The 27,715-nt window shown below is 54.6% G+C and overlaps 4 protein-coding genes across 7 annotated transcripts in view; 1 reads left to right on the forward strand and 3 right to left on the reverse strand.

Moving 5' to 3' along the window:
- Positions 1 to 1,274: 1,274 nt before the first annotated feature.
- Positions 1,275 to 3,844, reverse strand: LOC107312337 (C-type lectin domain family 2 member B-like). 2 transcript variants are annotated; one of them, XM_015862374.2, is made up of 6 exons: positions 3,513 to 3,844; positions 3,072 to 3,191; positions 2,879 to 2,974; positions 2,412 to 2,596; positions 1,945 to 2,051; positions 1,275 to 1,845 (listed from the first exon to the last, which is right to left on the reverse strand). In XM_015862374.2, the coding sequence occupies exons 2-6, from the start codon at positions 3,157 to 3,159 to the stop codon at positions 1,704 to 1,706; spliced, it is 618 nt and encodes a 205-aa protein (XP_015717860.1). In that variant the 5' UTR covers positions 3,160 to 3,191; positions 3,513 to 3,844; the 3' UTR covers positions 1,275 to 1,703. The 2 variants fall into 2 exon arrangements, with proteins under 2 accessions (XP_015717860.1, XP_015717054.1); XM_015861568.2 differs by lacking the exon at positions 3,513 to 3,844 and having other exon boundaries at positions 3,072 to 3,430.
- Positions 3,845 to 6,877: 3,033 nt separating this feature from the next.
- On the reverse strand, positions 6,878 to 10,273 carry LOC116652399 (C-type lectin domain family 2 member B-like). Its single transcript, XM_015860063.2, has 6 exons — positions 9,908 to 10,273; positions 9,347 to 9,487; positions 9,130 to 9,249; positions 8,663 to 8,847; positions 7,159 to 7,265; positions 6,878 to 7,059 (listed from the first exon to the last, which is right to left on the reverse strand). The coding sequence occupies exons 2-6, from the start codon at positions 9,432 to 9,434 to the stop codon at positions 6,918 to 6,920; spliced, it is 642 nt and encodes a 213-aa protein (XP_015715549.1). The 5' UTR covers positions 9,435 to 9,487; positions 9,908 to 10,273; the 3' UTR covers positions 6,878 to 6,917.
- A 5,876-nt stretch (positions 10,274 to 16,149) lies between these two features.
- On the reverse strand, positions 16,150 to 22,827 carry LOC107317046 (guanylyl cyclase-activating protein 1-like). Its single transcript, XM_032446330.1, has 5 exons — positions 22,221 to 22,827; positions 20,813 to 20,962; positions 19,193 to 19,283; positions 16,725 to 18,888; positions 16,150 to 16,258 (listed from the first exon to the last, which is right to left on the reverse strand). The coding sequence occupies exons 1-4, from the start codon at positions 22,416 to 22,418 to the stop codon at positions 18,761 to 18,763; spliced, it is 567 nt and encodes a 188-aa protein (XP_032302221.1). The 5' UTR covers positions 22,419 to 22,827; the 3' UTR covers positions 16,150 to 16,258; positions 16,725 to 18,760.
- Positions 22,828 to 23,971: 1,144 nt separating this feature from the next.
- The window catches only part of GOLGB1 (golgin B1), a 36,308-nt gene continuing 32,564 nt past the window's right edge, over positions 23,972 to 27,715 (forward strand). For 2 of the 3 annotated variants that reach the window (XM_015865622.1, XM_015867267.1), the window contains exons 1-2: positions 23,972 to 24,079; positions 26,936 to 27,064. The gene's annotated coding sequence lies outside the window, so the exon portion shown is untranslated. Of the gene's footprint in view, positions 24,080 to 26,642; positions 26,839 to 26,935; positions 27,065 to 27,715 lie in introns of those variants that run through there. The other variant, XM_015866408.2, reaches the window with a different exon arrangement.

Raw genomic sequence — 27,715 nt, forward strand, 5'->3', positions numbered from 1 at the left:
CCAGAGCACCTGCAGTATATAGATGATATCGTTGTGTGGGGTGATACAGCGACGGAGGTTTTTAAAAAAGGAGAACGGATAATCCAAATCCTCCTGTCTGCTGGTTTCGCTATTAAGCGAGACAAAGTGAAGGGCCCTGCCCAAGAAATCCAGTTTCTAGGGGTGAAATGGCAAGATGGGCGTCGCCATAGAGTGGATCTATCACATCCCCTATCACGCACCAGCCGCTGGTAAGATCGAGCGCCACAACGGTTTGCTGAAAACCACGCTGAAAGCGATGGGTGGTGGAACATTTAAGAACTGGGAGAAACATCTAGCAGAAGCCACCTGGCTGGTAAACACCCGAGGATCAGCCAACCGAGACGGCCCTACACAGTCCAACTCCCTGCGTACCGTGGAGGGAGACAAGGTTCCTGTGGTGCATGTAAAGAATATGCTGAGAAAAGCAGTTTGGGTCCTTCCAGCCTCTGGAAAAGGGAGGCCCCTCCGTGGAACTGTCTTTGCACAGGGACCTGGGTGCACCTGGTGGGTGATGCAGAAGGATGGGGATGTTCAGTGTGTGCCACAGGGAAACTTGATGCTGGGGAGTGCAGCCTGTGATTCCATGTGTGTGTGTATATATATATATATATATATCTGTATGTACATATGTAATGCATGTTAACTACTGTTCTGTTTATATGTTGATAAAAGTTAGGCATGATGTGATGATGTGTAATAAGGGGTGGAATGTTATGGTTTTGCAATTTGGTTGGTGTTGGTATTCCACATCAGAACACCATGCTTCATAATGGGAGTAAAGGGGACAAGTTTTTTTTCTGTGAACTGCCTTAATGAGCATGTGGGGAGGGGCACCGGAAGGGAAGTGAGGAAGGGGACGGCGTTGCTGGACCGGCTCCCTGCGAGGAGACAACGTGGTCAGAGCTTCCTGCCTTCCACAGCTCCATCGGTGAGATTTGGGACTTGGTATTCTCTTTGTTGAAACTCTCTTGTTGTTGTTTAGCGTTATTAGGTTATTAAACTGCCATTCGTTCTCAGATCACCTTTTTCCTCCCTCATTTTTTTTGTTAGACCTAATCGCAATCTCCCTTCCCTCCCCGTCTCCCTAAACGCACGTGGCCGGGGCCGGGCCACGCCGCACTTTGCCGTACCGTGCCGTGAGAGAAAAGGGGGGGGGCTTTTGTTCCTGCTGCCCTGGGTTTGTGCACACTGTCCCGGAGTGAGCTCTAGAGAGAACCCCGTGACACTTTATTTAAATAAGAAAGGTAGAAGAGTGAGCAGAACAGCGCTGGGCGCCCAAGGGGAGTTCTGTATTTATATATATTATATATATAAAAAAATAAAATCTCTTTTAAATATGCAGTCATTATTGTTGTTGCAGGGGTCATAGGTTTGCAGGGGATTTGTTTTCCTGCCTCCTGATGGTTGTAGGGGTGAAAGTCAGTCGTCTTGTCCGTTTTTCTTTGGTTATTTTCCAGCAGGTGATGTGCCCGGGCAATGTGTAGTTTGCAATTCCTGCAGTTCTTAGTTTCAGTCCTTTACGACACCACTTGCATTTTATGACATTTTACATTCCCCAACACCTGAGGAAGCACCATTGAGTTTTGATTTGACTAACTGTACCCTTACCTATCACACCCAGCACAACGTGGAAGGTTTCCCCAATGTCGTGGCACTGCCCGAGCTGACGGGGATGGGATGCATCACTGTGGCCACGTCCCATCCTTACAGAAGAAGGTGCTGTTGCTTCTGCTGCAGACCCAATATTTTGGTAGATGGCAGAGGGCTGAGCTGATCCTGTCCCCATTCAGATACGCACATCGGCCTCCGCCTCGCACCTGGAACCTGAGCACAGGAGGGAGCAGAATGGGAAACCCAATCCAGGCCCATCCCAAACAGACCCTGTCAGAGATCCCACCCAGACAGACGGACGCACGAACTGACCAGTTGCTGAAGGCGCCGCCATTGACCCACATCCAGCGCTCGTCCCCTTCTGCCCTGTGCAGCCCAATCCAACAGTTGGCCGGGCCCCGGAACCACAGCATGAATTCCTTTGAACAAACACATGTGTGATTGGAGCTGCTGGAGTATTTCCCCCTCTACACCCAAATGTCACATCCCACCTCGCTGCTGGGCACTGCACTCGGATTGGGGCAATGCTGTGTTGGAAACACTGTGCACAAAGCCCTCCGCATGGAGGTACAGGGCTCAGGACAGCACCCACTGGGGGCAGGGACACGGGGAGATGAGGACGTGACACTGTCCCTGCACAGCCCGCTGCTTTCCCCATAGGCATCTCCTCACGGCTTTGGCTTGGGGTGAATTGGGGGCACCGGCAGCAGTTGGTGCGGCCCCACCAGTCTGGGCTTCCCACCCCCGTGCTGGCACTGCGGCTCATGTCCCGCTCTCACCATCTCCTCTTTGCTGTCTATGGTGGTCAGGGAAGCTCCGAGCTGCTGGCAGTGCTCCCTGCTGCTGTTCCACGCACTCTCTGTGTCCGAGAAATAATAGCATTTCCCTTGGAAACCGACCCAGGCGTTGTGACTCACATGGGAAACTTCTGGGCACGGTGAGCACAGCTCACAGCGCTGGAGCTCTGCAAGGGAAACAAGTGGGCAGATGAAAGGCAAAGATCTGGAACTGCTGTGTTTTTGTCTTGGATGCTCCCCTGTAGCAGCTGTGGGGTTGGGATGCGCAGACACGGGGCAATGCCGCTGAGTGGTGGCAGAGGTTGGGAAGGTGGAGCAGAAGGTGGTTTGGGCACCACGTGGGCGCCCAGGAGGTGGGATGGGGGCTGTGCCTGGGGAGTGGCTCAGGGCACTGGGAAACCCCATTGTCCCCCGTCCTGCACCCACAGTGGGATGCTGGGTGCACTCACCTCTCCCAAACAGCAGCGTGATGATGACACCAAGCAGCACTCCACCCACAGAGGCCAAAATGGTGATTTTCCCTATGCCAACGTTCCATTCGCAGCCTGGTGGGGCAGAGAGCAGATGGGATTGGGCTCTGTTTCCCCACTCGGCCCTTTCCTGCTTCGTATCAGCAGACAATCACACATTCTGTTCTCTTACCTTGTTTGAACTGTTGCTTTTCTTCTCCTGCGCAGAGCAGCTCTGATTCATGCTCTGGGGAATTTGGTTGTTGCACTTCTGTTGTCATCGTGTGGAGCTGCTGGATGGTGGAGCTGAGATCTGGCCATTAAGTAGGACATGAAGTAAGAAGCAGAATAGTGCCCTAATAGTAACAAAAGCTGGAAGACTTAAGTAGTATCTGCACAAGAAACAGATCACCAAAGGACCGAAAAAGAGCACAAAGTAATTGCGAATAACCACATTGGATATAAAACCAAAAGAAAATAAAAACAACTACATTTGATCTTAGCCAAAAGGCCATAAACCATTCACAACTCTCTTTCTGGACACACCGCATCCCACACGTGGCCCCGACACCTCACGGACCCGGACCCGCCGCCCGCTCCGACCCCTCGGCCTCCCCCCCAGCCCCGCTCTCACCCCGCTCCGCCGGTGCCGCTCCCGCTCCGACCCCGATAATGGCCCGGCTCGGTCGTGCGGCAGCGCGCGGCGCGCTCCGGGTTCAGATTTCCATGGCCGCGCCCCTCATCCCCTTCCCGCCTCCACGTTTTACACCGGACGTGCAACATTCCGTCCCGTCCCCGCCCCGGAGCGCGGCGGTGCATTAAACGTGTTTTTGGGTGCGGGAGTTGGACCCTTTTGATCGCCGAAGTCGCCGGACTCGGAGCCGTCCCGGACCGATCGGCAGAGACTGACCGCGTGGTTCAAGGCGGATCTCGGGCGGTTCCTTCATGCAGGGAACCCCCGGGTACAGGAGCGGCCCGGCAGCTCCCGGGAGCAGCTGTCGCAGCCGCTGACGCAGCGCTGGGCGTTCATCGGCTACGGAGGGAGATTTAAACGGGCACAAGGAGACCTCAAGGATCATGTAGTTCCAACCCCCTGCCTGGCAGGGCCACCAAACATACACATTTACTAGATCAGGTTGCCCATGGCCCCGTCCAACCTGGCCTTGAACACCTCCAAGGACGGGGCATCCACAACCTCCCTGGGCAGCCTGTTCCAGGGCCTAACCACTCTTCTAGTAAAGAACTTTCCCCTAACATCCAACCTAAATCTTCCCTCTTTCAACTTGGATCCATTTCCCCTAGTCCTGCTATTATCAGCCTTTTTGAAGAGTTTACTCCCCTCCTGGGTGTAAGTTCCCTTCAGGTATTGAAGGGCTGCAATGAGGTCACCCCGCAACCTTCTCTTCTCCAGACTGAACAAACCCAACTCCCTCAGCCTGTCCTCATAGGGGAGGTGCTCCAGCCCCCTGATCATCTTCCTGCCCCTCCTCTGGACCCTTTCCAAAATCTCCATGTCTTTCTTGTACTGAGGGCTCCACACCTGGACACAGTACTCCAGATGGGGCCTCACAAGAGCCGAGTAGAGAGGGACAATCACCTCCCTATCCCTGCTGACCACCCCTCTCCTGATGGAGCCCAAGATCCCATTTGTTTTCCGAGCTGCCAGAGCGCACTGCTGGCTCATGTTGAGTCTCTCGTCCATCAGGACCCCCAGGTCCTTCTCTGCTGAGCTGACAGGATTTCTGACAGGGTCTGTTTGGGATGGGCCGGGATTGGGTTTCCCATTCTGTTCCCTCCTGTGCTCAGGTTCCAGGTGCGAGGCGGAGGCCGATGTGCGTATCTGAATGGGGACAGGATCAGCTCAGCCCTCTGCCATCTACCAAAATATTGGGTCTGCAGCAGAAGCAACAGCACCTTCTTCTGTAAGGATGGGACGCAGCCACAGTGATGCATCCCATCCCCGTCAGCTCGGGCAGTGCCACGACATTGGGGAAACCTTCCACGTTGTGCTGGGTGTGATAGGTAAGGGTACAGTTAGTTAGTCAAATCAAAACTCAATGGTGCTTCCTCAGGTGTCGGGGAATGTAAAATGTCATAAAATGCAAGTGGTGTCGTAAAGGACTGAAACTAAGAAGCTGCAGGTATTGCAAACTACACATTGCCCGGGCACATCACCTGCTGGAAAATAACCAAAAAATAATGGACAAGACTGCTGACTTTCACCCGTACAACCATCAGGAGGCAGGAAAACAAATCCCCTGCAACAACCTATGACCCCAGCAACAACAATAATGACTGCAATGTTTACAAGAGATTATGTATTTTTATATTTATTTTTATATATATAATATATAAATACAGAACTGATCCTGTGTTCAAGTTGTGACCTTAGGGGAGTGTGACTCCCCTCTGGCGCCCAGCACTGTTTTGCTCACTTTACTACCTTTCTTATTTAAATAAAACTATCTCTTTATTTATCACACTAGACATTGTCTGGTTTTGTCACGGGAATCTGTAACACCGGGTATGGGAGTGGAGGTCTCTCTGTGGGGGTCTCCGTGTCTGAGCTGTTATTTGGGGCTGTATTTGGCTCAAGGCAGCGGACTGACTCGCTACGGAACCAAAGGTGCCTTTCTTACACACCATATACTCGGCTCGTCTTCTTCCCTGCCATCTCGTAGGGCCCGCGGCCGGGGGGCTCAGACTCTGACCCTGGAATTCCGCATTCATTCATTCAGCCCGAACGGGACGGACCGTCCCGAGCGCTGCCGGCTGCACAGTGAGGATGGCCGAGAGAGGGCGGAGCAGCAGCGCGGAGAGACGGACGGAGCAGCTCCGCGTTGCGCCACCGCGCTGCTCCAGAACTGCGGGGTCCTTCTGCGACGGCAGCGCCATGGGACGCAGAGCCCGGAGGCAGCAGCAGTGCCCGCACCCAGCCTCGGGTCTGGCCGCAGCGGGATCGTAACGTGCCGCCGTGACCTTCAAGGACCCTTAGGGGACGCTCCCCATAAGGCACAGTGCGATCCTACGGCTTCCCTGGTGATAACGAGCAGAGCCGAGCGGTTCCACGCAGGAACAGCCGCAGCAGCGCTGGGAAGAGGCGGATTCCCGCACACGCCGATGGCGAAGCGGGGCCGGCAGCATCGGCACGAGCTGCCCGGGCTGGGATCTGTCCCCGTGGGTCCGTCCCGTCGCTCCGGGGCCGTCAGTTGGGTGCTGCGTTACGGCGTTGCTCTGCGCGGCACCTCCGAGCTCCTCAGCGCCGGCCCCGCTCTGCGATTGGGCTCCTGGCGGCCCGGGCTGCAGAGCGGGGCTCCTGGAGCCGCCCCTGGGGCCGCGGCTCTTCCCTGGGTCCAGAGATGGGGCTCAGAATGGGCACGGAAACGGCGGGGTCGGGCCCGCAGGCGGCGTCCCGTAAGTGACCCCAAACCGGCGCATCCCCATAAGGGCGCTCGGGGCCGCATCCTCACAGCAGCCCCAAAATGACGGGAAATGCCGCCCCGGAGCTGCAGCCGTGCTGGGTCTGTGCTGGGCAACCTGATCTCGTAAAGGTGTATGTTTGGTGGCCCTGCCAGGCAGGGGGTTGGAAATACATGATCCTTGAGGTCCCTTCCAACCCGGGTCATTCTGTGATTCTGGGGCCGGGCGGCAGCCGTGCCGCTGCACAGCGACGTGTGAGCTCTTGGAGCTCTTTGCTGACTGTACGATGTCACACAGTCACAGCTCCGATATTCTGCCCTTCTGTAATGAATCCCGTGACCATAAACCAAAGTCCGTCCCTATAGAAAACAACTGCTTGTCAGAAAGAGGCATCAGTGCCCATCGGCAGCGCTGTGTGGCCGTAAGCAGGAACCTGTCCGTGTGAGCAGAAATCTCTTTACTCACAGCCTGAAATCTGCCCCCAGAAGTGTGGAAATATTTCCTTGTCAGATACTGGAAGTGATATTAACGGCGAACAGCGTCGATCCCTCCCTCCCCCCCGCCCCCTCCCACCCCGCAGCTCCATGCACCTCCACGACCTTATTGCTAATGGGATCAGTTAATATGGGAATGCCTTCTGCTCCCAGTGGACGCAGCCGTCGGCTCTGCTGCACACCCAGGACTTCTCAGTGTAGCAGAGGGTTGAGCTGATCCTGTCCCCATTCAGATACGCACATTGGCCTCCGTCTTGCAGCTGGAACCTGAGCACAGGAGGGAGCAGAATGGGAAACCCAATCCAGGCCCATCCCAAACAGACCCTGTCAGAGATCCCACCCAGACAGACGGACACACACACTGACCAGTTGCTGAAGGCGCTGCCATTGACCCACATCCAGCGCTCGTCCCCTTCTGCCTTGTGCAGCCCAATCCAACAGTTGGCCGGGCCCCGGAACCGCAGCACGAATTCCTTTGAATCATAGAATCATAGAATGGTTTGTGTTGGAAGGACCCCAAGGAGCACCAAGTTCCAGCCCCCCACCACAGGCAGGGCTCCCAGCCAATAGATCACAGACTGGATCAGGGTGCACGGGGCCACATGCAGCCTGGCCTTGAACACCGCTGGGGATGGGGTGTCCACAGCCTCACTATCACCATGTACCCAGACAACACGTCAGTCCATTTCCCCATGTTTATAAATTCCCTCGAAATATTGGAAGGCCGCAATGAGGTCTCCTGGCCATGTTTCTCATCTCTGGTCCCTGGAGCCTTTGCCTGGCAGCCACGACATGTCAAATCTGATGGAGCATGGCTTGGCAGCCACGTCAGGCAGCTCCCTTAGCACCCTGGGATGCACATGATCCAGCCCCATGCACTCGTATACATTCAAGTCTCCCATTCTTGGAGACTTTCAAGGCAAGGCTGGATCAGGCCATGGGCAACCTGGTAGAGCTGTGTGTCCCTGCTGATTACAATTCATACTCATTAGTTGGTCTCGCATTTGCCCTGTGCTTATGGGGAGGAGATTGCTTCTCCAGTTCCCACCTGGAGGTTCAGGGATGTGTGGTTCAGGGATGTGATAATCCTGGCTGTCAGTGAAGGCTGAGGCAAAGACCTCACAGAAAACCTCAGCCTTCTCCACGTCAGTCACTGCCAGTCCTCCTTTCCCATTTAGCAGAGGAGGTATGCTCTCTTTGTCCGGTCTCTTCTGACTGATGTACCCGTACAATACCTGCTTGTTTTTAACGTCCCTCACCAAGTTTGGTTCCATCTGTGCCTCTTTGTTCCTAATCTCAGTCCCCCCTGGTGACACATCTTTGCTCCCACTGCCAGTGTTTGCCCATCTTAGGGGCTTTCAGGCACACAGCCACCCTAGAGAAGCCCTCCCACAAACCTGAGGGACAAATCTGAGGTTTGCCTCCACTATTTCCCTGGCACTTCACTGACACTCAGCAATGCATCCCCGCACCCAGACAGCTCAAGTTTGAGCGCACTCAGTGAGCACAGCCAGCCTGCTGATGCACACAGCCAGCTTGCTGAAGCAAAGCCATGTCTTCTTTGAGCCAGTTGGAGCACCCTTCCACCCCACATCTCAGGTCCCACCACTGGAGTTTGATCATCGCACAGTGATGTGGACAAAGCCCTCCTCATGGAGGTACAGGGCTCAGGACAGCGCCCACTGGGGGCAGGGACACGGGGAGATGAGGACGTGACACTGTCCCTGCACAGCCCGCTGCTTTCCCCAAAGGCATCTCCTCATGGCTTTGGCTTGGGGTGAATTGGGGGCACTGGCAGCAGTTGGTGCGGCCCCACCAGTCTGGGCTTCCCACCCCCGTGCTGGCACCGCGGCTCATGTCCCGCTCTCACCATCTCCTCTTTGCTGTCTATGGTGGCCAGGGAAGCTCCGAGCTGCTGGCAGTGCTCCCTGCTGATGTTCCATGCACTCTCTGTGTCCGAGAAATAATAGCATTTCCCTTGGAAACCGACCCAGGCGTTGTGACTCACATGGGAAACTTCTGGGCATGGTGAGCACAGCTCACAGCGCTGGAGTTCTGCAAGGGAAACAAGTGGGCAGATGAAAGGCAAAGATCTGGAAGTGCTGTATTTTTGTCTTGGATGCTCCCCTGTAGCAGCTGTGGGGTTGGGATGCGCAGACACGGGGCAATGCCGCTGAGTGGTGGCAGAGGTTGGGAAGGTGGAGCAGAAGGTGGTTTGGGCACCACGTGGGCGCCCAGGAGGTGGGATGGGGGCTGTGCCTGGGGAGCGGCTCAGGGCGCTGGGAAACCCCATCGTCCCCCGTCCTGCACCCACAGTGGGATGCTGGGTGCACTCACCTCTCCCAAACACCAGCTTCATGATGATGATGATGATGATGCCCACGATGACGCCCACCAGCACTCCACTCACAAAGGAATAAAGGGCACTTTTCCTTCTGCCCACGTTCCATTTGCAGCCTGGTGGGGCAGAGAGCAGATGGGATTGGGCTCTGTTCCCCCACTTGGCCCTTTCCTGCTTCGTGCCAGCAGACAATCACACATTCTGTTCTCTTACTGTGTTTGAAATGTTGTTTTTCTTCTCCTGGGCAGAGCAGCTTTGCTTCGTGCTCTGGAGAATTCCACTGTTGGCCTCCTGCTGTCATTGTGTGGAGCTGCTGGATGGTGGAGCTGAGATCTGCCCGTCCTGATCTGGGAGCTGGGAGAGCAGATGGGAGTGAGAGAGGAGACACTGAAAGTGAGTTTAAGTATTGCAAGGGGTTAAAAGCAGAATAGTGCCTTATCAGCATCCAAAGCTGAAAGATGTAAATGGACCCAAATGAGCCCCAAATGTGGACACAAAGCACCAAAACACACAGAAACAGCACTGAATGGACTCAAAAAGGACTGAAATGACCCCAGATGAGTCCAAATAGACAAACACAGCCCCAAAAGTGAAACAGCCCAAAACAGACACAAATGGTCCCCATCCTTCCACTGGTGCTGAAATGACAGAAAAGCAAAAGGGTGTAGAAAAGATTGTAAAACTTTCCTTCCCCAATGTCCACAGAATGCCCCAATGGCCCTAAAGATTCTCTCCCCATTCCCCTCCACCTTCCTCTGCCCTCCCCTCCCATACCTGCTGCTGTTTGCAGTCCAGGACCTGTGATGTATCTCACATCATTGGAGTCGCAGCCCCTGTCCCCGCTGTGCCCGTCACTCACAGATCTTCGCCCCTCCCCACCAGCGGAGCCATTCGTGGTTCCCTTTCCTCTCGGTTCCTTCGCAGCGCTCAGTCCCGGTGGGCAGAGCTCCCTCTGTTCCCTTTGCTCACACACTCGGTGTTCGGCGTTCAGAGCTGGCTGTTGTGTCCAGCCGGTGCTGCCCTTAAATTGGTGTCAGTGATTATGCAAATTATGTAACTGGAATGTGTTGTCAGAACGTGGCACTCCTTTATTATAACGATCTGGGCAGTGTGACAAAGGATGACACAACCTCTGGAGTTCTACATGTGCACACCCACTTGCAGTGCGCTGCCATCCGCCCCCATTCTCTCTCACGATCTCTCAGATACTGCTGCTGTCCCCCTGGCCATGCTCGGTGCTATTTCGGCTGCTCAGTGCCCCCGACTGCTTCCCCTTCGTTCACCATCAGCTCCATCACGGAATGTCCCACTGCCACCCGCTGTTCCCCAGCTCAGAGCATTCCCAGTGCTCACTATGTTCCATAGGGGCTGCAGTGCTCCTCGTGGGGGGACCAGAGGGAATGGTTTCAAGCTGTGCCAGGGGAGGTTCAGGCTGGACATTAGGAGGTATTAGTTCTTAGAAATGGTGGCCAGGCACTGGAATGGACTGCACAGGGAGGTGGTGGAGTCACCAACCCTGGGGGTGTTCAAGGAATGACTGGATGTTGTGTTGAGGGACATGGTTTAGTGGGAGTTATTGGTAATAGGAGAACGGTTGGACTGGATGATCTTTTAGGTTTTTTCCAACCCTGGTGATTCTGTGGTTCTTCTAGGGTGCCTTACTGGGATCATGAGAGCTCTCCACCCCCCGGCTTAAGAAAGCAGGCAGAGGAGGCAAGAAACAGCATGACTTGGAAAGGAGCCGGGCAGCCTGAGGGAAAAGGGACTTTACAAGATGTGGAAAGAGTGAGTCACAGAATCACAGAATTGTAGGGGTTGGAAGGGACCTCTAGAGATCATCGAGTCCAACCCCCCTGCTCTCCCTCCACCTGGGGAGGAGTTACAGGGATGCTGCCCAGGCTGTTTGACAGACCAAATGTCATGGAGTTCTTACTAGAGCTTACTCTAGTAGGGAAGGGAGATTGTGAATGGGTCTAGGAGGAAAAAATGAAGAAAGAAAGAATGATCTGAGAACGAACAGCAGTTTAATAAACCCAATAACACTAAACAACAACTAGAAAGTTTCAACAAGGAGAAAACCAAGTCCCAATCTCACCGATGGGCTGTGGGAGGCGGGAAGTTCCGACCATGCTGTCACCTCGCCAGGAGCTGGGCCAGAAAACCCCGTCCCCTTCCCGATCTCCCCTCTGGTGCCGCTCCCCACATGCCCATTTAAGGCAGTCCACCCCTTAACTCCCATTACCCCACATGATGTTCTGATGTGGAATAGCAACACCAACCGAATTACAAAACCATAACACCAAACCTGGTGAGTGTTATAGATCCTTGTGACAAAAGCAGACAATGTCTAGTGTGATACATAAGGGACAGCTTTATTCAATTAAGGAAGGTGGTAAAGTGAGCAAAACAGCGCGGGGTGCAGAAGGAGTGTACACTCCACCAAGGTCACAATTTGAACAAAGGGCTGGCTCTGTATTTCTATACTTATATCTCCTACATACATTCCAGGCATTCTTGGAGCTGCTCAGGTTGTTGCTGTGGTCGTAGGTTGTTTCTGGGGATTTGTTTTTCCTGCCTCCTGATGGTTGTGGGGCTGAAAGTCTTTTCCCATATTCTTTGGTTATTTTCTAGCAGTTGATGTGTCGGTAATGTGTAGTTTGCAATGCCTGCAGCTTCTTAGTTTCAGTCCTTCACAACACTAGTTACATTTTATATCACTATTTACATTCCCAGACACCTGAGAAAGCACCATTGAGTTTCAATTTGACTAACAAACTTAACCCTTACCTATCACAGTGAGGGCTGTCAAAAACAAGGGGGAATTCAACTGGTACATAGGCCAGAATGGACAGGCCAAAGGGAGTGCACCTCCTTTGGGAAATGAGAAGGGAAAACTGGCTACAACAGATACGAAGGCTGAGGTACTCAACGAGTTTTTTGCCTTGGTCTTCACTGGCAGCTGGAGAAGGATTCTTTTATTTCTCATGTCCCTGAAGCTCGTATCCGTGAGCCTCCAGGTGGGGAGCTGGGGAGAAAACCCCCCACACTGTAAGAGCAGAGCAAGTGTGAGACCACCTCATGGGACTGAATGTGTACAAATCTATGGGGCCGGACGGCATGGATCACAGGGTTCTGGCTGAGGTGGGTGCCGAGCAGCTCTCCATCATATTGGAAAAGTTGTGGATGTCAGATGAAGTCCCAGAGACTGGAAAAGGGTCACATCGCTCCTGTTTATAAGAGAGGAAGCAAAGAGGACACAGGGAAGTGCAGGACAGTGAGTCTCATCTCTGGAAAGATCATGGAGCAGATCCTCCTGGACAACATGCTTGATCACATGAGGAATGAGCGTGTGATCCGAGACAGCCAGCACGGCTTCACCAGGGGAAAGTCATACCTAACCAATCTGGTGGCCTTCTGTGATGGAGTGATTATTGTGTGTGATGTATTCTTTGTTGTTCTTTCCCTGTCAGATCAATCCAGAAGCAGTGAGAGGGGACTTCTCAAGCCTGGAAGAAGAGACCAAACATCTGAGGGCTCAGCTAAGTGACAGCCTGAAAGAGCTGCACCAAATAAAGCTCCGAATTCAGCATTTGTGGACAAAAGGAAGGAAACTGATGTCATTGACCTGGACTTGAGCAAGATCTTTGACATGGCCCTCCACCACATCCTTATCTCTAAACTGGATTTGACAGGTGGACCACCTGGTGGATAAGGGATTGGTTGAAAGGCCACAGACAGAGGGTGGTGATTCATGGTTCGATGTCCAGGTGGAGGCCGATAACAAGTGGTGTCATCCAGGAGTCTGTCTTGGGACCAGTGCTTTTTTACATGGTTATCAGTGACACCAATGATGCAATGGAGTGCACCCTCTGCTGTTTGCTGATGAAACCAGCTGAATGGTGCAGCTGACACAGTGGAAGGAAGGGATGCCATTCAGAGGGATCTCAAGAAACTCAAAAGGTGGGCCCAGGTGAATCTAGTGAGGTTCAACACAACAAAGTGCAAGGTTTTGCACTCTGGTCAGAGTGACTCCAGATGTATATACAGGTTGGGGGAAAAACTCCTTGCGAGCAGCCCTGCAGAGAAGGACCTGGAGGTCCTGGTGGGTGAAAAGCTGAACATGAAGCAGCAGGGTGTGCTTGCAGCTCAGAAAGCAAATGGGATCCTGGGCTCCATCAGCAGAGGGGTGGCCAGCAGGGACAGGGAGGGGATTGTCCCTCTCTGCTCTGCCCTCATGAGTCCCCATCTGCAGTGCTGTGTCCTGGTCTGGGGCCCCCAACCCAAGAAAGACATTGAGCTGTTGGAGAGAGTGCAGAGGAGGCCACAAAGATGCTCAGAGGCTGCAGCACCTCCCTACAAAGACAGGCTGAGGGAGCTGGGCTTGTTCAGCATGGAGAAGAGAAGGCTGCGGGGTGACCTCAGTGCAGCCTGCCAGTATTTAAAAGGGGAGTGTAAACAGGAGGGCAGGAAGTGATAGGACAAGGAGGAATGGTTTAAGCTCAAGGGGGGATGGTTTAAATTAGATATCAGGGTAAGTTCTTCACTGTGAGAGTGGGGAGGTGCTGGGACAGCTGCCCAGAGAGGCTGTGGATGCCCCGTCCATCCCTGGAGGTGTTTAGTGCCAGGTTGGATGGGGCCCTGGGCAGCCTGGGCTGGTATCAATGTGGAGGTTGGTGGCCCTGCCTGTGGTGGGGGGTTGGAGCTCCGTGATCCTGCAGGTCCCTTCCAACCCAGGCCATTCTGTGCCTCTATGAATCTAGAGGAAGAGCACAGTAAATTCTCTCCCTTGGCAATGTCTAAAGGCAGCAGGTGGCCCTCACTGCCTGCTAAGACCTGCTTGCCCCATCCCAGAGCAGAACAGGCAGGTGGTGATGTGCCAGGTGACAGTGATGTGCCAGGTGACAGTGATGTGCCAGGTGACAGTGATGTGCCAGGTGATGATGATGTGCCAGGTGATGATGATGTGCCCGGTGGCAACGTGCACAGCTGGCCCACAGCCGCCATCCTTTGGGATCTCACAGCTCTGTCTGTGTTTGCAGTCAGGCAGATTCTGTCCCTTCCTCCTCCTCTCACTGCTGTGATGGCCCCACCCCATCTTCACCTTCTCCGAGCTCAGGAACTTCCATCTGAAGGACGAACTGGATAAGGTGTCCTTACAAAATACAATTTGGGAAGATCAGAGGAAGGAGAGGGGGGTCCCACCAAACAAGTTCAACCAAAGCTGAGAAGGACCCAGTGGTCGGGTGACACAAACTTACCCTGCAGCTCTGTGGCAGCAGCAGATGCTGCCTTAGCACTTGTGTGTACGTCCTGGGCAGAGCAAAGGGGGACAGACTTTATGGGGAACAGCAGCAGTTCCAGTTGGGCACAGCAGCCGGCTCTGAATGCTGGGCACCGAGTGTGTGAGCAAAGGGAACGCAGGGAGCGCCCACTGGGGCTGAGCGCTGCAGGGGAACCGAGAGGAATGGAAACCATGAATGGCTCTGCAGGTGGGGAGAGGGGGAAGGGCTCGAGGTACCACCCTGCAGAGCCAGGACACGCCTGCAGTAACAAGTATCGCACTGTTGATACAGTGGTAGTCATGGCAGTATACACAGGAGGCCAGGTGTGATTCCCACCAATACACCACCATCTGTCATGGAGTTATCTGTAGATCTATCTGTGCCCGGGCCAGCAGCAGTTCCTGTGAGCAGCACGGAATGGGAGCATTCAGACTTTAACTCCAAATGCAGTGCGTGAAGTTGTGGTGTGGAATAAGTGATAACAAAAATCATAAACCTGTGTCAGGAACTCTGGGGCTGCCTTGGCCCATCAGAGGGCTGTTCCCTGGGATCATTCTGGGCGTGTTCAGGGCTATTTGGGGTTATTTTATGGCATTTCAGTGTAATTTCAGAGACATGTTGAGGCCATTTTGGAACTGACTGAGACCAGCTTGGGGATGGTTCTTTGGGATCATTTTAGGATCAGTCTGGGATTATTTTGATGCCATTTGGACCATTTTGATGTCATTCATGTCTGTGTTGTGCCATTTGGGGTCACTCGTGTTATGTCGGGGTCAGTTCAGTGCCATTCTGGGTTCACTTTGGGTTCTTTTGTTGATGAGTCAAGTTTGGGGCCACTCAGGGCAGTTTACCTCTATTTCCTGCTATTTTAGAGCCACTTGTGTCAATCTTGTTCACTTTTTAATTCATCTGGGTCTGTTTTAGGCTGTTTGGTTCAATTTGGGGCCAATCAGGGTCTATTTTCAGGTGTTTTGGGGGCAAGTTTCAGGTCAACTTGCATTAACACTGAGCCCCTGGGAGTCCATATAGAGTTCCATTGGGGCAGTTTAGATCTATTTAGAGCCATTTCAGGGCCATTTGTGTCTGTCTTGGCTGTTTTGATTTTGGTGCTCATTTGATCTGTTTCAGCACATTTGGGGCCAATTCAGCAGGTTTTGAGTCATCTGGTGTCACTTCTGTGCATTTTGGGGCTCTGTGTCCCAGTTTTGGGGGCTATTTGGGGCTGTTTCAGTCAATTTCGGGATGATTTGGTGCAGTTTGTGTCCGTTTGGGCCATTCAGGTTTGGGTGACAATAAGGCACTATTCTGCTTTTAACCCCTTGTAATAATTAAACTCACATTCAGCGTCTCCTCTCTCCCTCCCATCTGCTCTCCCAGCTCCCAGAACAGGACGGGCCGATCTCAGCTCCACCACCCAACACCTCCACACGATGACAACAAGAGTGCAACAACAGAATTCCCCACAGCATGAAGCAATGTGTCGGGGTAAGAGAACCGAGTGTGTGAACGTCTGCTGGCACTTTGCATCCCATCCCCGTCCGCTCGGGCAGTGCTGCCGGGCGCTGCCACTGGGGAAACCTTCCACGTTGTGCCGGGTGTGAGAGCGGAGAGGGACAGGGATAGAGGGGCTACAGAGCACGGAGCGCAGGGTGAGGGGATGGCACAGCCCCCACCCCCAACATCCCGCGGGCACCTCCAGGGCCGGGACCACACGTGGCCGAGCTCCCCCCTCCGTGACCGCGGGGCGGCGGTACCGGTACGGTACGATGGGCATCGGAACGTGAACCTGGGACAGGAACCGGGGCAGGAAGAGCCGAGCACGGGGTAAGCATGGGCAGCAGCACTGAAAGTAGGAATCAGATAAATAGGGGCCTTTCGTGAAGATTAAGTATCGTAGGCTTTGGGGAATGTCAGAAGAAAAGGACCAGTGGGCTTGTCGACATTGCTATAGTTACAGTACAGCTGGGTCTACAGTTAAGACAATACAGCTGGGTACACATAAGGGAAAGGTAGCCAAAGAAACTGGTTTTGACTGATTGAGTGGAGGAGCTGGGTCAGAGCAACCTGAGGAAGACTTCTGACTTCATCCCTACGACCACCGGAGCGAGACCCCCACAGTGGACTGCGCACGCGTCAGTAGGAGGGACAGCATGGAAATGAGGTTCCAGATAAACAATGAATATGTTAATGATTTCTCGGAAATTTGATGAATATGGATACGCTTGCTCCATAACTTTGTAACGCTCCTGCCTTTCGGCACACATGATAGGAGTGATTCCCCATGTGCCCAGCGCTGAATAAACACGTACCTGCTTTATAACCCATCTCTGGTTATAGAGTCTGATTCCGCACGTCAGCAGCGCCGCGCTCCGGCACCGGGGAACGGGGAAGCGAGTGGCGGCACCGCTCGGGGCTCTTTGCTGCAATAAACGCCGCCGCCCCCTCTCGCCCTCCGCGGTCGCTCCGTGTAGCTGTGAGCTCCTCCGCCCTCACCGTCCGTTTGCTCTCCGTGCCCGCACAGCCCCGAGGGGCGGCCGTTCTCCTCCCCTCTTCCCCCGCGCACGGCAGCTCCGTTCCGACACCCGTCACCAAAAGTCGGGCGCCCGTCCGGCAGAGCAGCGGGGCTGCGTGTGGATCCCACCGTGCCCGACGGCCCCGCGAGGCCGGGAGGAGGGACGGAATCGTGGAACGGCTGAGTCGGAAGGGACCAAATCCATCACTGAGCCCCAAGTGCCCCGTTATGGGCTGGGTGCCCCCCAGCTCGGGCTGCCCGGCGCCCATCCACGGCCTCGGCCCCCCCAGGGATGTGGCACCCACCGCTCTGGGCAGCGGGGCCGGCACTGCGCCACCTCTGGGTGAAGGATTTCCCTCATCTGACCCCGGTTTCCCCTCTTCCCGTTTCTCCCTATGGGAACTGAATGCCGTTTCTGCATCACAACAAGGTGGAGTTTCCATTTCCCGGTCTCCGCTGCCACGTTCCTTTTCGGGATCTTTCTGCTTTCTGGGGCTCTCCGCTCGTTTCCATCCCTTCCCCTCGAGATGAACCTTCCCCAGGGAGACGAGCTCAGCTCACGGTGCCCGCAGCCATTGACCCGCACAGGGATGAGGTGGATGCAGGCACAGACCGCAGCTCCTGTCTGTCCGCCCACCTGAACCAGCTCTGAGCCTTCAGTGAAGGGCGAGTCAGACCAAAACCCCACGTGGGAAAACTGCTGACAGCTGGTGCTGCCCAGAGGAGCCCCAGGAATGGAGGATACGGGGAGGAGAAGTTAAATAACGAGCAACAGACGTGCATAGAAAGCAACAATCTGCGTCTTGTCCCGTTCCCGCACCGCGGGGCTTTGTCCGCCGGGTCGGGCTGTGGGTTCGGCCCGGTGCGTCGGCTCAGCACCACGAGTCCGTGAGCGCCCGGTCCGAGCGGGGAGCAGCGACGGGACGCCGCGATCTGACACCGCGAGGGGGGGCGGAGATCTGAACCTGGAGCTTAGATGGCAGCAGAGCTGCACCTCAGGGCCGGGACTGCAACACTGCAGCACTACAACACTGCAGCATCATTGCAGCACCATCACTGCAACACTGCAGCACTGTCACGGCACTACTACAACACTGCAGCATCATTGCAGCGCTGCAGCACTGTCACAGCAACACTGCAGCACTGCAACACTGCAGCACTATTGCAGCACCATCATAGCACCGTAACAGCACCACAGCACCATCACAGCACCACAGCCCCGTGCTATGCCCATCCGTGGCAGCAGCGGTGCAGCTGTGACAGGGGTGTCCCGTCAGCCCCAGGCGGTGATTCCCTTCATCCCGTGGGTTCCTACGGATGGAGCTGTAAAGCTGCCGGGAGCCCCGGGTGCGGTGTGAGCGCTGCAGAGCTGTTGGTGGCGCAGTGTTAGAGCGGGGCTGGGATCCCCAGAACGCTGGGATCGTTCTGTGCACAGCAGAGGGTCCTCCGCGCTGCGTCCTCACAGCGCTCACTGCAGCTCCGGCATTGCATTGAATGCAGCACTGCAGCTCCGGCATTGCACTGAGTGCAGCACTGCAGCTCCGGCACTGCATTGAATGTGCCGCACAGTGCAGTGGGTGCAGCTGCGGGACGCAGTGCTGGGTGCTGGGTGCTGAGCCGTTGGCCTTTGGGCTGCAGGAAACTCCCGTGCAGCGCTGCACAGCCCCCACTGTTCCGACCCTGCCCTGCACGCACAGTGTCCACGCTCGTGCAGCAAAGTGCTCTGACCCCGCAGACCTACGGCAGTTCCTTTCCATTCTCATTTCCACCCTGTCACGCCTGGAGTTTTGTCCCAGCACCGCTGTCCTCCCCGGCTCGCTCTCCCAGCCCCGTTTACACGCTGTGCCGGCGGTTGTTGATCATGGCCACGATGTGCGACAGATCCAAACTCTTCATCATCACCTCCATGAATTCGTCATCCTTCCTCGCTCCCTCCACAAATTCATCCAGGGAAAGTTCCCCTGCGGGGCACAGACAGAGCACAGTGGGACGGGGGCTCTGGGGGGCTCTGGGGGGTTCTGCCTTTCCCAGCGGGTGGATGTTTGGGGGCCCCGCCAGCGCTGCCCACTCCCCCCAATGCCATCAGCTACAACCAAAAAGGGACAAGGAAACCCTACAAAATGCACATGGACAAAATAGAGCCAAGGACTAATGAGTACAGGGGACTAATCCCATCGTACTGGGGGGACCCCTCCCAATAGAGCAGGCCGTTCACAGCCCGGTGAGCGGCTCCTGGCTCCGGGGCGGCTGCAGGGCGTTTCTCACCGTCTCCGTTCACATCGATCTTGTTGAAGACGCGGTTGGTGAACTCCTCCGCGCTCGTCTCGTGGTCGCCACCATTGATGGCTCGGATGGCCTGGAAGAGGAGAACGGGGCGGGCGATGTGCACGGGGAAACACAGTGAGGATGCTCATCCCTGGCAGTGGGCACTGAGGGGAATGGGGGTCTGCGGTGCGGAAGGGGCAGGTTGGAACTGAGAGCTGCACAATTGGGATCCCAGGTGAAACTGCCCCAAGTTGGGCCAGCTGTGGGGCGGGGGGAGGGGGGTGGAAGCCAACATCTGTGCCGCCCCCGTGATGAGCAGCGCTGACATCCTCTGAGCTGATGGGTGAATAGAGGGGTCCCTCATGGGGACCTGCCCAGCCATGGGCGGATTGACATCGGTTGGGTTTGAGGGGAGGGGGGAGAAAGTGCAGCGCCGGGATCTGACAGCTTAAAGTAAAAGGTGGAGAAACAAACACCCTGTGACACGGCAAGAAGGGGAAAATGAGGAAAAACGAGGAAAAATGGGGGAGCGGGAATGGGGAAAAAGAAAAGGAAATGGAGGAAGAAAAAAAAACCAAAAGGAAGTGGAGGAATAAAAAAAAACATGAAAAAAAATGGAAAAACACAAAAGAAAACCAAGAAAAACATGGGAATACAGGGGAAAACAAGGAAAGAAACAGGGAGAAGATGAGAAGGGGGGGGGAAACCGGGGGAAAATAAAGCAAAACTGGGGAGAGTGTCTGAAAACCGGGGGTAAGAGTGGAAAATGGGGGGAAAAAAGATGACAATGGAAAATAAAGAATGGAAAGGTTGGGAGAATGGGGGAAAGGAATGGTGAACAGGGAGAGCAAGGGGAGAAGAGTGGAAAGCAATGGAAAACAAGGAAAAAAGGAAATCATGGAAAAGGATAAAAACAGGCAGGGATAGCAAGGGAATGCAAAGGGAAAGCAGGGAAAACCAAGTGAAAAACGGAAAACAAGGGAAGACCGTGGGAAATGGGAAAAGAAGGGAAACCAAGGGGGAGAGGTTGATGCTTCCTCTTTACCTTCTCCCCTTTCACTTTCTGTGGTAGCCATTGCCTTACATTGTCTGGCTTGTAATACGTATTAATTGAGATTAGCAAACTGGCCAATTTTAGCTCCAAGAAGGGTATTAGTTGTATTAATTCTTCATCCTTTACTGGTTCATCATCTTTCTAAGCTCCAAGAGAAGAGCCCAAATGGAGACCCGTGATTGCTGCCATGAAGCCATTGCTGTTGTCCCAGCCAAACCTGGCTATCAGTGTCTGTGTCCAGGAAAGGCCCCGCTCCTCAAAGCATCTGCCGGTCAACCCTGGCTCATAGTGGGGACCCTGGCTGACCCTAAAAGGAGAGACCGATGGAGGGCACTCTCTACATCTCCTCCTCCTCTTTCCCTCTCCTGAATGGAGGTTCTCAGCCTCTGCTCCCATGGAATGGTGGTGGGACGGGAGGGGATGGTCTCATGTTGTACTGGGGAGGATCAAGTTGGAGATGGGGACCAAGCTGTGCTCCAAAGAGCGGTCAGCACTGCACAGCTGCCCAGGGCAGTGGGGAGCCCCCATCCCTGGGGGTGTTCCAGGATCACACGCTGGGGACTCACCTTAATGATGTTGAGCAGCTCATGGCGGTCGATGCAGCCGTTCCCATCCACATCGTACAGCTTGAAGTACCAGCGCAGCTTCTGCTCCATCTTCCCCCGCAGCACCAGGCTGAGGGCTGCCACGTACTCCATGAAGTCAATGTACCCATCCTGGGGCAGAACAAAACAGGGACCCACTCAGTGCCTCCGTGATGGGATGAGGATGTGCTCCTCAAGCATGGATTGGAACCTGGCACCACTCTGCACTCCCAAGGTTTAAAGCCAGCTTAAATCTGGGTTGGGAATCTCTGATCCATTCCCCTCACCATCACACTCACTATATTTTGTCTTAGGATGACAGAATCTGAATTGGAAGTTGGCCTCAGGATGTGGTTCACTGCGACACATGGATCTCACGGGAGAGCTCTGAGCAGAGCTGCATCCCTGGGTGGGTGGTCATGTCTGAACCTCCCAAGGAAGGGCAGCAGGGAGGGGACAGCTTGCATAGGAACAAGAAACACAGCTGTTAATTAACGGAGCTGCTTCTCAGCACTGCCATTATTGGGACACAGAGTTGGGAGGAGGAGCATTTGGGGAGGCAGCCAGGGGTCCTGGTGCACTGGGAAGAGCCGCATGGGATTGACTGAATCCATGGGACACCTGGAAACCACTTCCTCCAGAGTGCTATAAAGTTTTACACGGTATTTGAGTTTGGAATTGGAGCCTTTCCTGTCTAATGTGTGTATTCTAGAAGGACAATGAAAGACTCAAGAAAGCTCCAGCTGTCAGTCTCACCTCCTCCCACTGGCATCTCACAGGTCAAAGGAGCCCAGACCAATTGACACACTGCAGTGATATCTCAGGATTCATAGGGGAACTTGAACAAGGCTGTTAGATAATGAGGAGCTGCTCCCTATGGCTGTCACCCGTTGTTGACCCACACTGATTTGCCCCTTGTATTCTGCTGCTTTACACCAAGTTTCCTTGGTGGTGTTGTAACAGAAAACCCCAAACTGCCCATTGCTGCCAGGACAGCAGTGCTGTCAGAGGCTGTTAGTGATGGTCTGGATGGGGGGATTGAGTGCATCCTCAGTAAGCAGGGATGTAAATAAGGAGGGGTTGGTCTCCATCCGCAGGGAATGGGATGGGACGGGAGGGGATGGGCTGACGGTGCTGGGAGGGTCAGGGTGGAGATGGGGACCAAGCTGTGCTCCAAAGAGCGGCCAGCACTGCACAGCTGCCCAGGGCAGGGGGGAGTCCCCATCCCTGGGGGTGTTGGGTGGGCACAGGGATGGGGCACTGGGGGACGTGGGCAGTGGGATGGGCTGGGGTGGGACTGGGGGTCTCAGAGCTCTTTTCCAACCTGAATGATTCCACAGCTCTGTTTCTCTGGCTCTAAAGGGCGCACTCTTTCTCGCAGGGAACTCACCTTGTTCATGTCGAAGGTACGGAACATCTGCTCGATGTACTCGTTGGCCTGGGGGTCCAACCCGCGCAGCCCGAAGAACTGCTTGAACTCGTGCTCTGTCAGCTGCCCAGACGGACACTCCGTCATGAACTTCTTGTACCAGTGGTGGATCTCCACTGCCTGCAGGTCGTCCACTGTGGAGCTGCTGTTGTTCCCCATGGCCAGAAAGAGGAGCCTGGCAGGAATGGTCCTCCCCGTCCCGCTGCTCACCCAGCAGTGCCCCTTTGCTCCCGTCCACGTTCAATGTTAGTCCCGAAGTAAAAACCTCTGACCTTCCCCAAGCCCATTAGAAACGTTAATCAGCTTAGAGGCTGATCTACAGACCCCAGAGTTTCAGTGATACAAACATTCTGCTTAGAATGGAAAGAAGGTGTGAGATAATCCAGCAAAGCTCTGCTATTCTGGGAGCTGCATTGGGTTGAGGAGGTTAAGCAGATGCCTCAGAGCTGCGCTACTTTTGGACACTGCCCTATTTTTAACCTTGGTATAATTAGACTCAAAGATGAGATGGAGATGCTGCAAAATGTGGGGTTTGGTGTGGGGTGAAGCTCTACCCCATCCCACCCCATCCCATTCCCATTCTGTTTTATTCCTATTCCATTCCTATCCCACCCCATCCTATCTTATTCCCATTCCTTATCTATTCTATCCCATCCCGTCCCACTCCATACCAATTTCTCACCTCAACTCCAGATGAAGGACTCTGCTTTCTGTTACACCCTCACGTGGAGCTGTGTGTGTGTGTGTCAGCATGCAGCCCTGTGCTCACCAAACAGCAGCATGGGGCGGCCACCAAACATGTGCTGTACGGGATCAATGAGCTGTATGGGATACAGGGCTATATGGGATCAATGAGCTGAATGGGATACAGGGCTATATGGGATCAAGGAGCTGTATGGGATACAGGGCTGTACAGGATACAGGTATATATGGGAGCAATGAGCTGCATGGGATCAATGAGCTGCATGGGATACAGGGCTATATGGGATCAATGAGCTGTATGGCATACAGGGCTGTATGGGATCAATGAGCTGTATGGGATACAGGGCTATATGGGATCAATGAGCTGTATGGGGTCATGGAATTGTATGGGGCCACGGGGCTGAATGGGGCCAAGGAGCTGTATGGGAGCATAGGGCTGTATGGTGTCATAGGGCCGTGTGGTGGCCACAGGACACTATGGGGCCACGGGGCTCTATATACAGGGGGGCTCTATACACAGGGGGCTGTATAGGGCCGTATAGGGCTGTATAGGGCCGTATAGGGCTGTATAGGGCCGTGTAGGGCCATATAGGGCCGTATAGGGCTGTATAGAGCTGTATAGGGCCGTATAAGGCCATATACTGTATATGTACAGCAGCAGGTTACAGTTTGAACGGAGCCGAGTCCCATTCCCGTCCTCCAGGGCGCATTTACAGCACGTGAACACGATGACAGTGCAATAACGGAGCCGCGGGCAGCTCTTAATTACACAAACCGGACCCGCCCGGATCGTTAAAGAGAAACGAGCCCGGGGGCGGGAGGGGGCGTGGCCACGGGGGGCGTGGCCGCAGGGAGGCGTGGCTGACAGAGGCCCCGCCCCCCACCTCGTCTGACCAATCACTTCCTTGTTATGGGGCGGGGCTTCGGAGCCCGGCTCGGGATTGGCGGCTTAGTGCCACGTGTACTCAATCAGCTGTGGGCGGTCTCCTCATCTCCGCAGCTGATTGGCTGTTCTGCTTTGGGGGCGGGGCTGGGGGCCGGAAGCCGCGGCGGCGCGTTCCGGTGCTGAGGTGGCTGCGGCCGAGCTGGGCTGGGCCGGGTCGGACTGGGCTGGGCCGGTGAGTAGCGGTCGGTCGTCGTCGTGGTTGGCGTCGGTTGCGGGTGGGTTTTGTGTTATGTTCTTTGTTTTGTGCGTGGTGTTGGTGGTTTGCCGGTTGTGCGCGTGTGTCTATTTTGGGTTTTCGTCGGTTCGTTCGGTCGAGTCCGGTCTGGTCGGTCGGGTCGTCGTCGGTCGTCGTCGGCTCGGTCGGTCCGTCGGCGGTCGGTCGGTCGGTCGGTGCGGTCGGTCGGTCGGTCGGTCGGTCGGTCGGTCGGTCGGTCGGTCGGTCGGTCGGTCGGTCGGTCGGTCGGTCGGTCCGTCGGTCGGTCCGTCGGTCGGTCCGTCGGTCGGTTCCTGCGGGCTCCGGTCCGCGTTCATCCCGCTGGGGTCGGGGGGTGGAGGCGGAGCGGCCTCGGGGGGCGGCGGTCGGGGTGTGGGGCGCTGCTGCGGAGCCCCATTGCAGTCATAGGAGCACAGCGGGGCCTGGGCTGAAGGGACCCCAACGCTCACCCCATCCAACCCCCTGCTGTGTGCAGGGTCACCAACCAGCAGCCCAGGCTGCCCAGAGCCACATCCAGCCTGGCCTTGAATGCCTGCAGGGATGGGGCACCCACAGCCTCCTTGGGCAACATGTTCAGTGCGTCACCACCCTCGGGGGGAAAAACTTCCTCCTAAGATCCAACCTGAACCTGCCCTGTCTCAGTTTAACGCCGTTCCTTCATGGTCAGTGTGAGCCCCGAGGGATGGCAGATGCCCTGTGCAGTCAGTGTGAGCCCCGAGGCGCTGTGGTGCTGTTTGCTCACTGGGTGAGGCATTGCGCTGTGCACTGAGCTGCGTTCATCCTGTGTTTGCTGGCTGCTGTTACTGAGGGAGTTGCTCAGCCCTGTGTGATTCCTCCCCGCCCTGTGCTCAGCCTTAGCGCAGTGTTTGCTGTTATTCATGTGTTGAGGGACATGGCTTTGTGGGAGCTATTAGTAGTAGGTGAGTGGTTGGACTGGATGATCTTTTAGGTCTTTTCCAACCTTGGTGATTCTATGATTATTTCCACAGTGTTTTTCTCAGTAACCGGCTTCTCATGGCAGAGCCTCTGTTCTCTGGGGGCAGAGGGGCTGTGTCACTGGGCCCCGAGGTGTTGGAGTGGGGCTGAGCCCCATTGCTGGCTGTTAACCAGCTGCTCCTCACGGCTCAGGATTGGGGCAGTTTTATCAGCTTTGTTGTGATCTGCAGGAGGTGGAGGAGTGTCCTCTCAGGAGCTTTGCAGATGGTACCAACTTAGGCAGGAACACTGATCTGCCTGAGGTTAGGAGTCATAGAATCCTTAGAGTTGGAAGGGACCTTTAAAGGCCACCTTGTCCAATTCTCCTGCAGTGCACAGGGCTGTTACAGCTCCATCAGGTTGCCCAAGTCCTGCTCCAGCCCAGCCTTGACAGTCTTGAGGGACGGGGCACTCATCACATCTCTGGTCAACCAGTTCTTGTGCCTCACCACCCTCACTGTGAAAGACTTTTTCTTATATCCAAGCTAAATCTACACTCTTTATGCTTGAAGTCCTTTCCCCTTGTTCTGTTACCGCAGGCTCTGCTGAAGAGTCTGTCCCCTTCTTTCCTGTAGCTCCCCTTTAGGTATTGGAAGGAATATCTACAGATTGATCTGGATAGGATGGGTCAATGCTGTTCAGGAAGGCCAAATGCAGTGTCCTGTGCCTCAGTCATAGCAACCTCATGCAGCAGCGTTGGCCTGGGGAAAAGTGCTTGAATGGAAAGGACCTGGGGGTGTTGGTTGGCAGCTGAACACAAGCCAGCATTGTGCCCAGGTGGCCAAGAAGGCCAGCAGCGTCCTGACTTGTAGCAGCAGCAGAGCAGGAGGTGCCCGTCCCTCTGCATGGCACTGCTGGGGCTGCAGCTCAGTGCTGTGTTCTGTTTGGGGCCTGTCTCTCTATGAGGAAGTGAGTTGGAGGAATGTGATCAAAAAATGAGGCTGGTGAAGGGACTGGAGGAGAAAACCTCTGAGCAGCAACAGGGAATCCAGGTGATTCTGCTGTTCCTGAGTTCAGCCTCTGGGGTGGTGCAAAGAAGATGGAGCTGAGCTGCAGTGGTGCCCGTGGATGGGGTGAGACACTGGACACAAACTGGAATGCAGGAAATCACCTCTGAACACCACGAGGTGCTCGTTTGCTGTGTGGTGATGGAGCCTCAGCACAACCCAGGGCAGCTGTGGAGTTTCCCTCCTTGGGAAGCTGTGTGGAACTGGTCTGGAGTAGAGGCTGTGCTCATTTGTGACTGTGTGAAGCTGTGGCCTCATGTTGAGAGGGAAGAGCAGATTCATCCTCCTCAAACATTGATGATGGTCATAGAGGCATTTTTATTTCCTGTGTCTTTAAATGAGTCTTTTCTGTTACCAGCTGTGTGAGCAGTTAATGGTGAAAGAAGTGGTTTCCCTGTAAGCCTGTGTTACTTTGGAGCTCCATGATGGATGCAGGACAGCTAGGATGCATGTGAAGTACTGGCAGGATGTTTGCTGGCTGTGGCACTGATAAAGAACGCATGCACTTCTAGCTTTATTGTGGTGTCCTTCACCAGCAGTGTCATCCCTAGTCCTGTTTGCAGGAGCCCAAGGCCTCCTTCTTGCTTTGCTGCTTCCCTGGTGTTCTGTTCTACAGGCTGCAGAGCCCAAGTTTGTTCTCTGAAAGCGTTAGAAATCAGAGCGAGTGTTTGCAAGGACAGGAGAAATCACATTTTCCAAACAAGGAAGACTTTTCACACCGTGTGCTTATCGCAGGTGATTGCAGTAGACCCAGAGTGTGCTGTGTAGGAAGGAGAGAGGTGTTATCTCCTTGCTGTCAAATCAATTGTTTTTCTTCTCTTCTGCCTCCCAGGACCTTTTGTTCCTGCGACTTTCCAGGACCCACAAGATAAACAGGAATGGTGTGAAGGAGCAGCACTGCCCTGGAAACCTCCCCCCTGCTGATCAAGCAGACCTATGAGCTCCTCAGTCCATGAAGGAGGTTGGTGTTCACGTGGCCTTTTTGCTTCCTGATAGAGAAACACACATTAGCACACTTAGTTTAAAGTCAGGTGGTTGGAAGCTGTGACTGCCACGCAGAAGGGGTGCAGTGGTGTTCTCTTCCTGGTTGGTGTTTCCATGCTTTAAGTGGCAATGTGAGAGGAAGGTTCTGTTTGCAGAGATAAAGGAGATTGAGAATGAGCATATGGCCAGCTTGAGAAGTCTCCTTCTGGCTAAGCAGAGACTTTAAAACTTAATGTAAGCTTGAGTTTGTATCTAATGTGATACTTGCCTGTCCTGTTGCAATCAGGCTAGAGCAGGGAGAACTGTAAGCAAACTAAAAACTCTTCCTGCCTCCTCCCTCCGAGCAGTGTGGGGGAATGGGAGTAGCATTCAGTTTGTAATGCTTCACCTCTGTACTCCCTCATCCTCGCTCTGCTGTGAGGTCCCTCCTATGGGATGCCATCATCCCCAACCTGGTCCTGCCTGGGTTTCACACAGGAATTCATTGCTCCAGTGTGAGGCCCCTCGGGCTGCAGCTCCTGCCCAGTGATGTGCTCCAGCATAAATTTACCTCCACGGGCTGCACTCAGGCCTGGGGCCAACTCCTGCAGGGCCTTTCCATGCGCTGCAGCCTTTTCATGCCACATCT

The sequence above is a fragment of the Coturnix japonica genome, chromosome 1, assembly GCF_001577835.2.
Source record: "Coturnix japonica isolate 7356 chromosome 1, Coturnix japonica 2.1, whole genome shotgun sequence".
Lineage (NCBI taxonomy): Eukaryota > Metazoa > Chordata > Aves > Galliformes > Phasianidae > Coturnix > Coturnix japonica.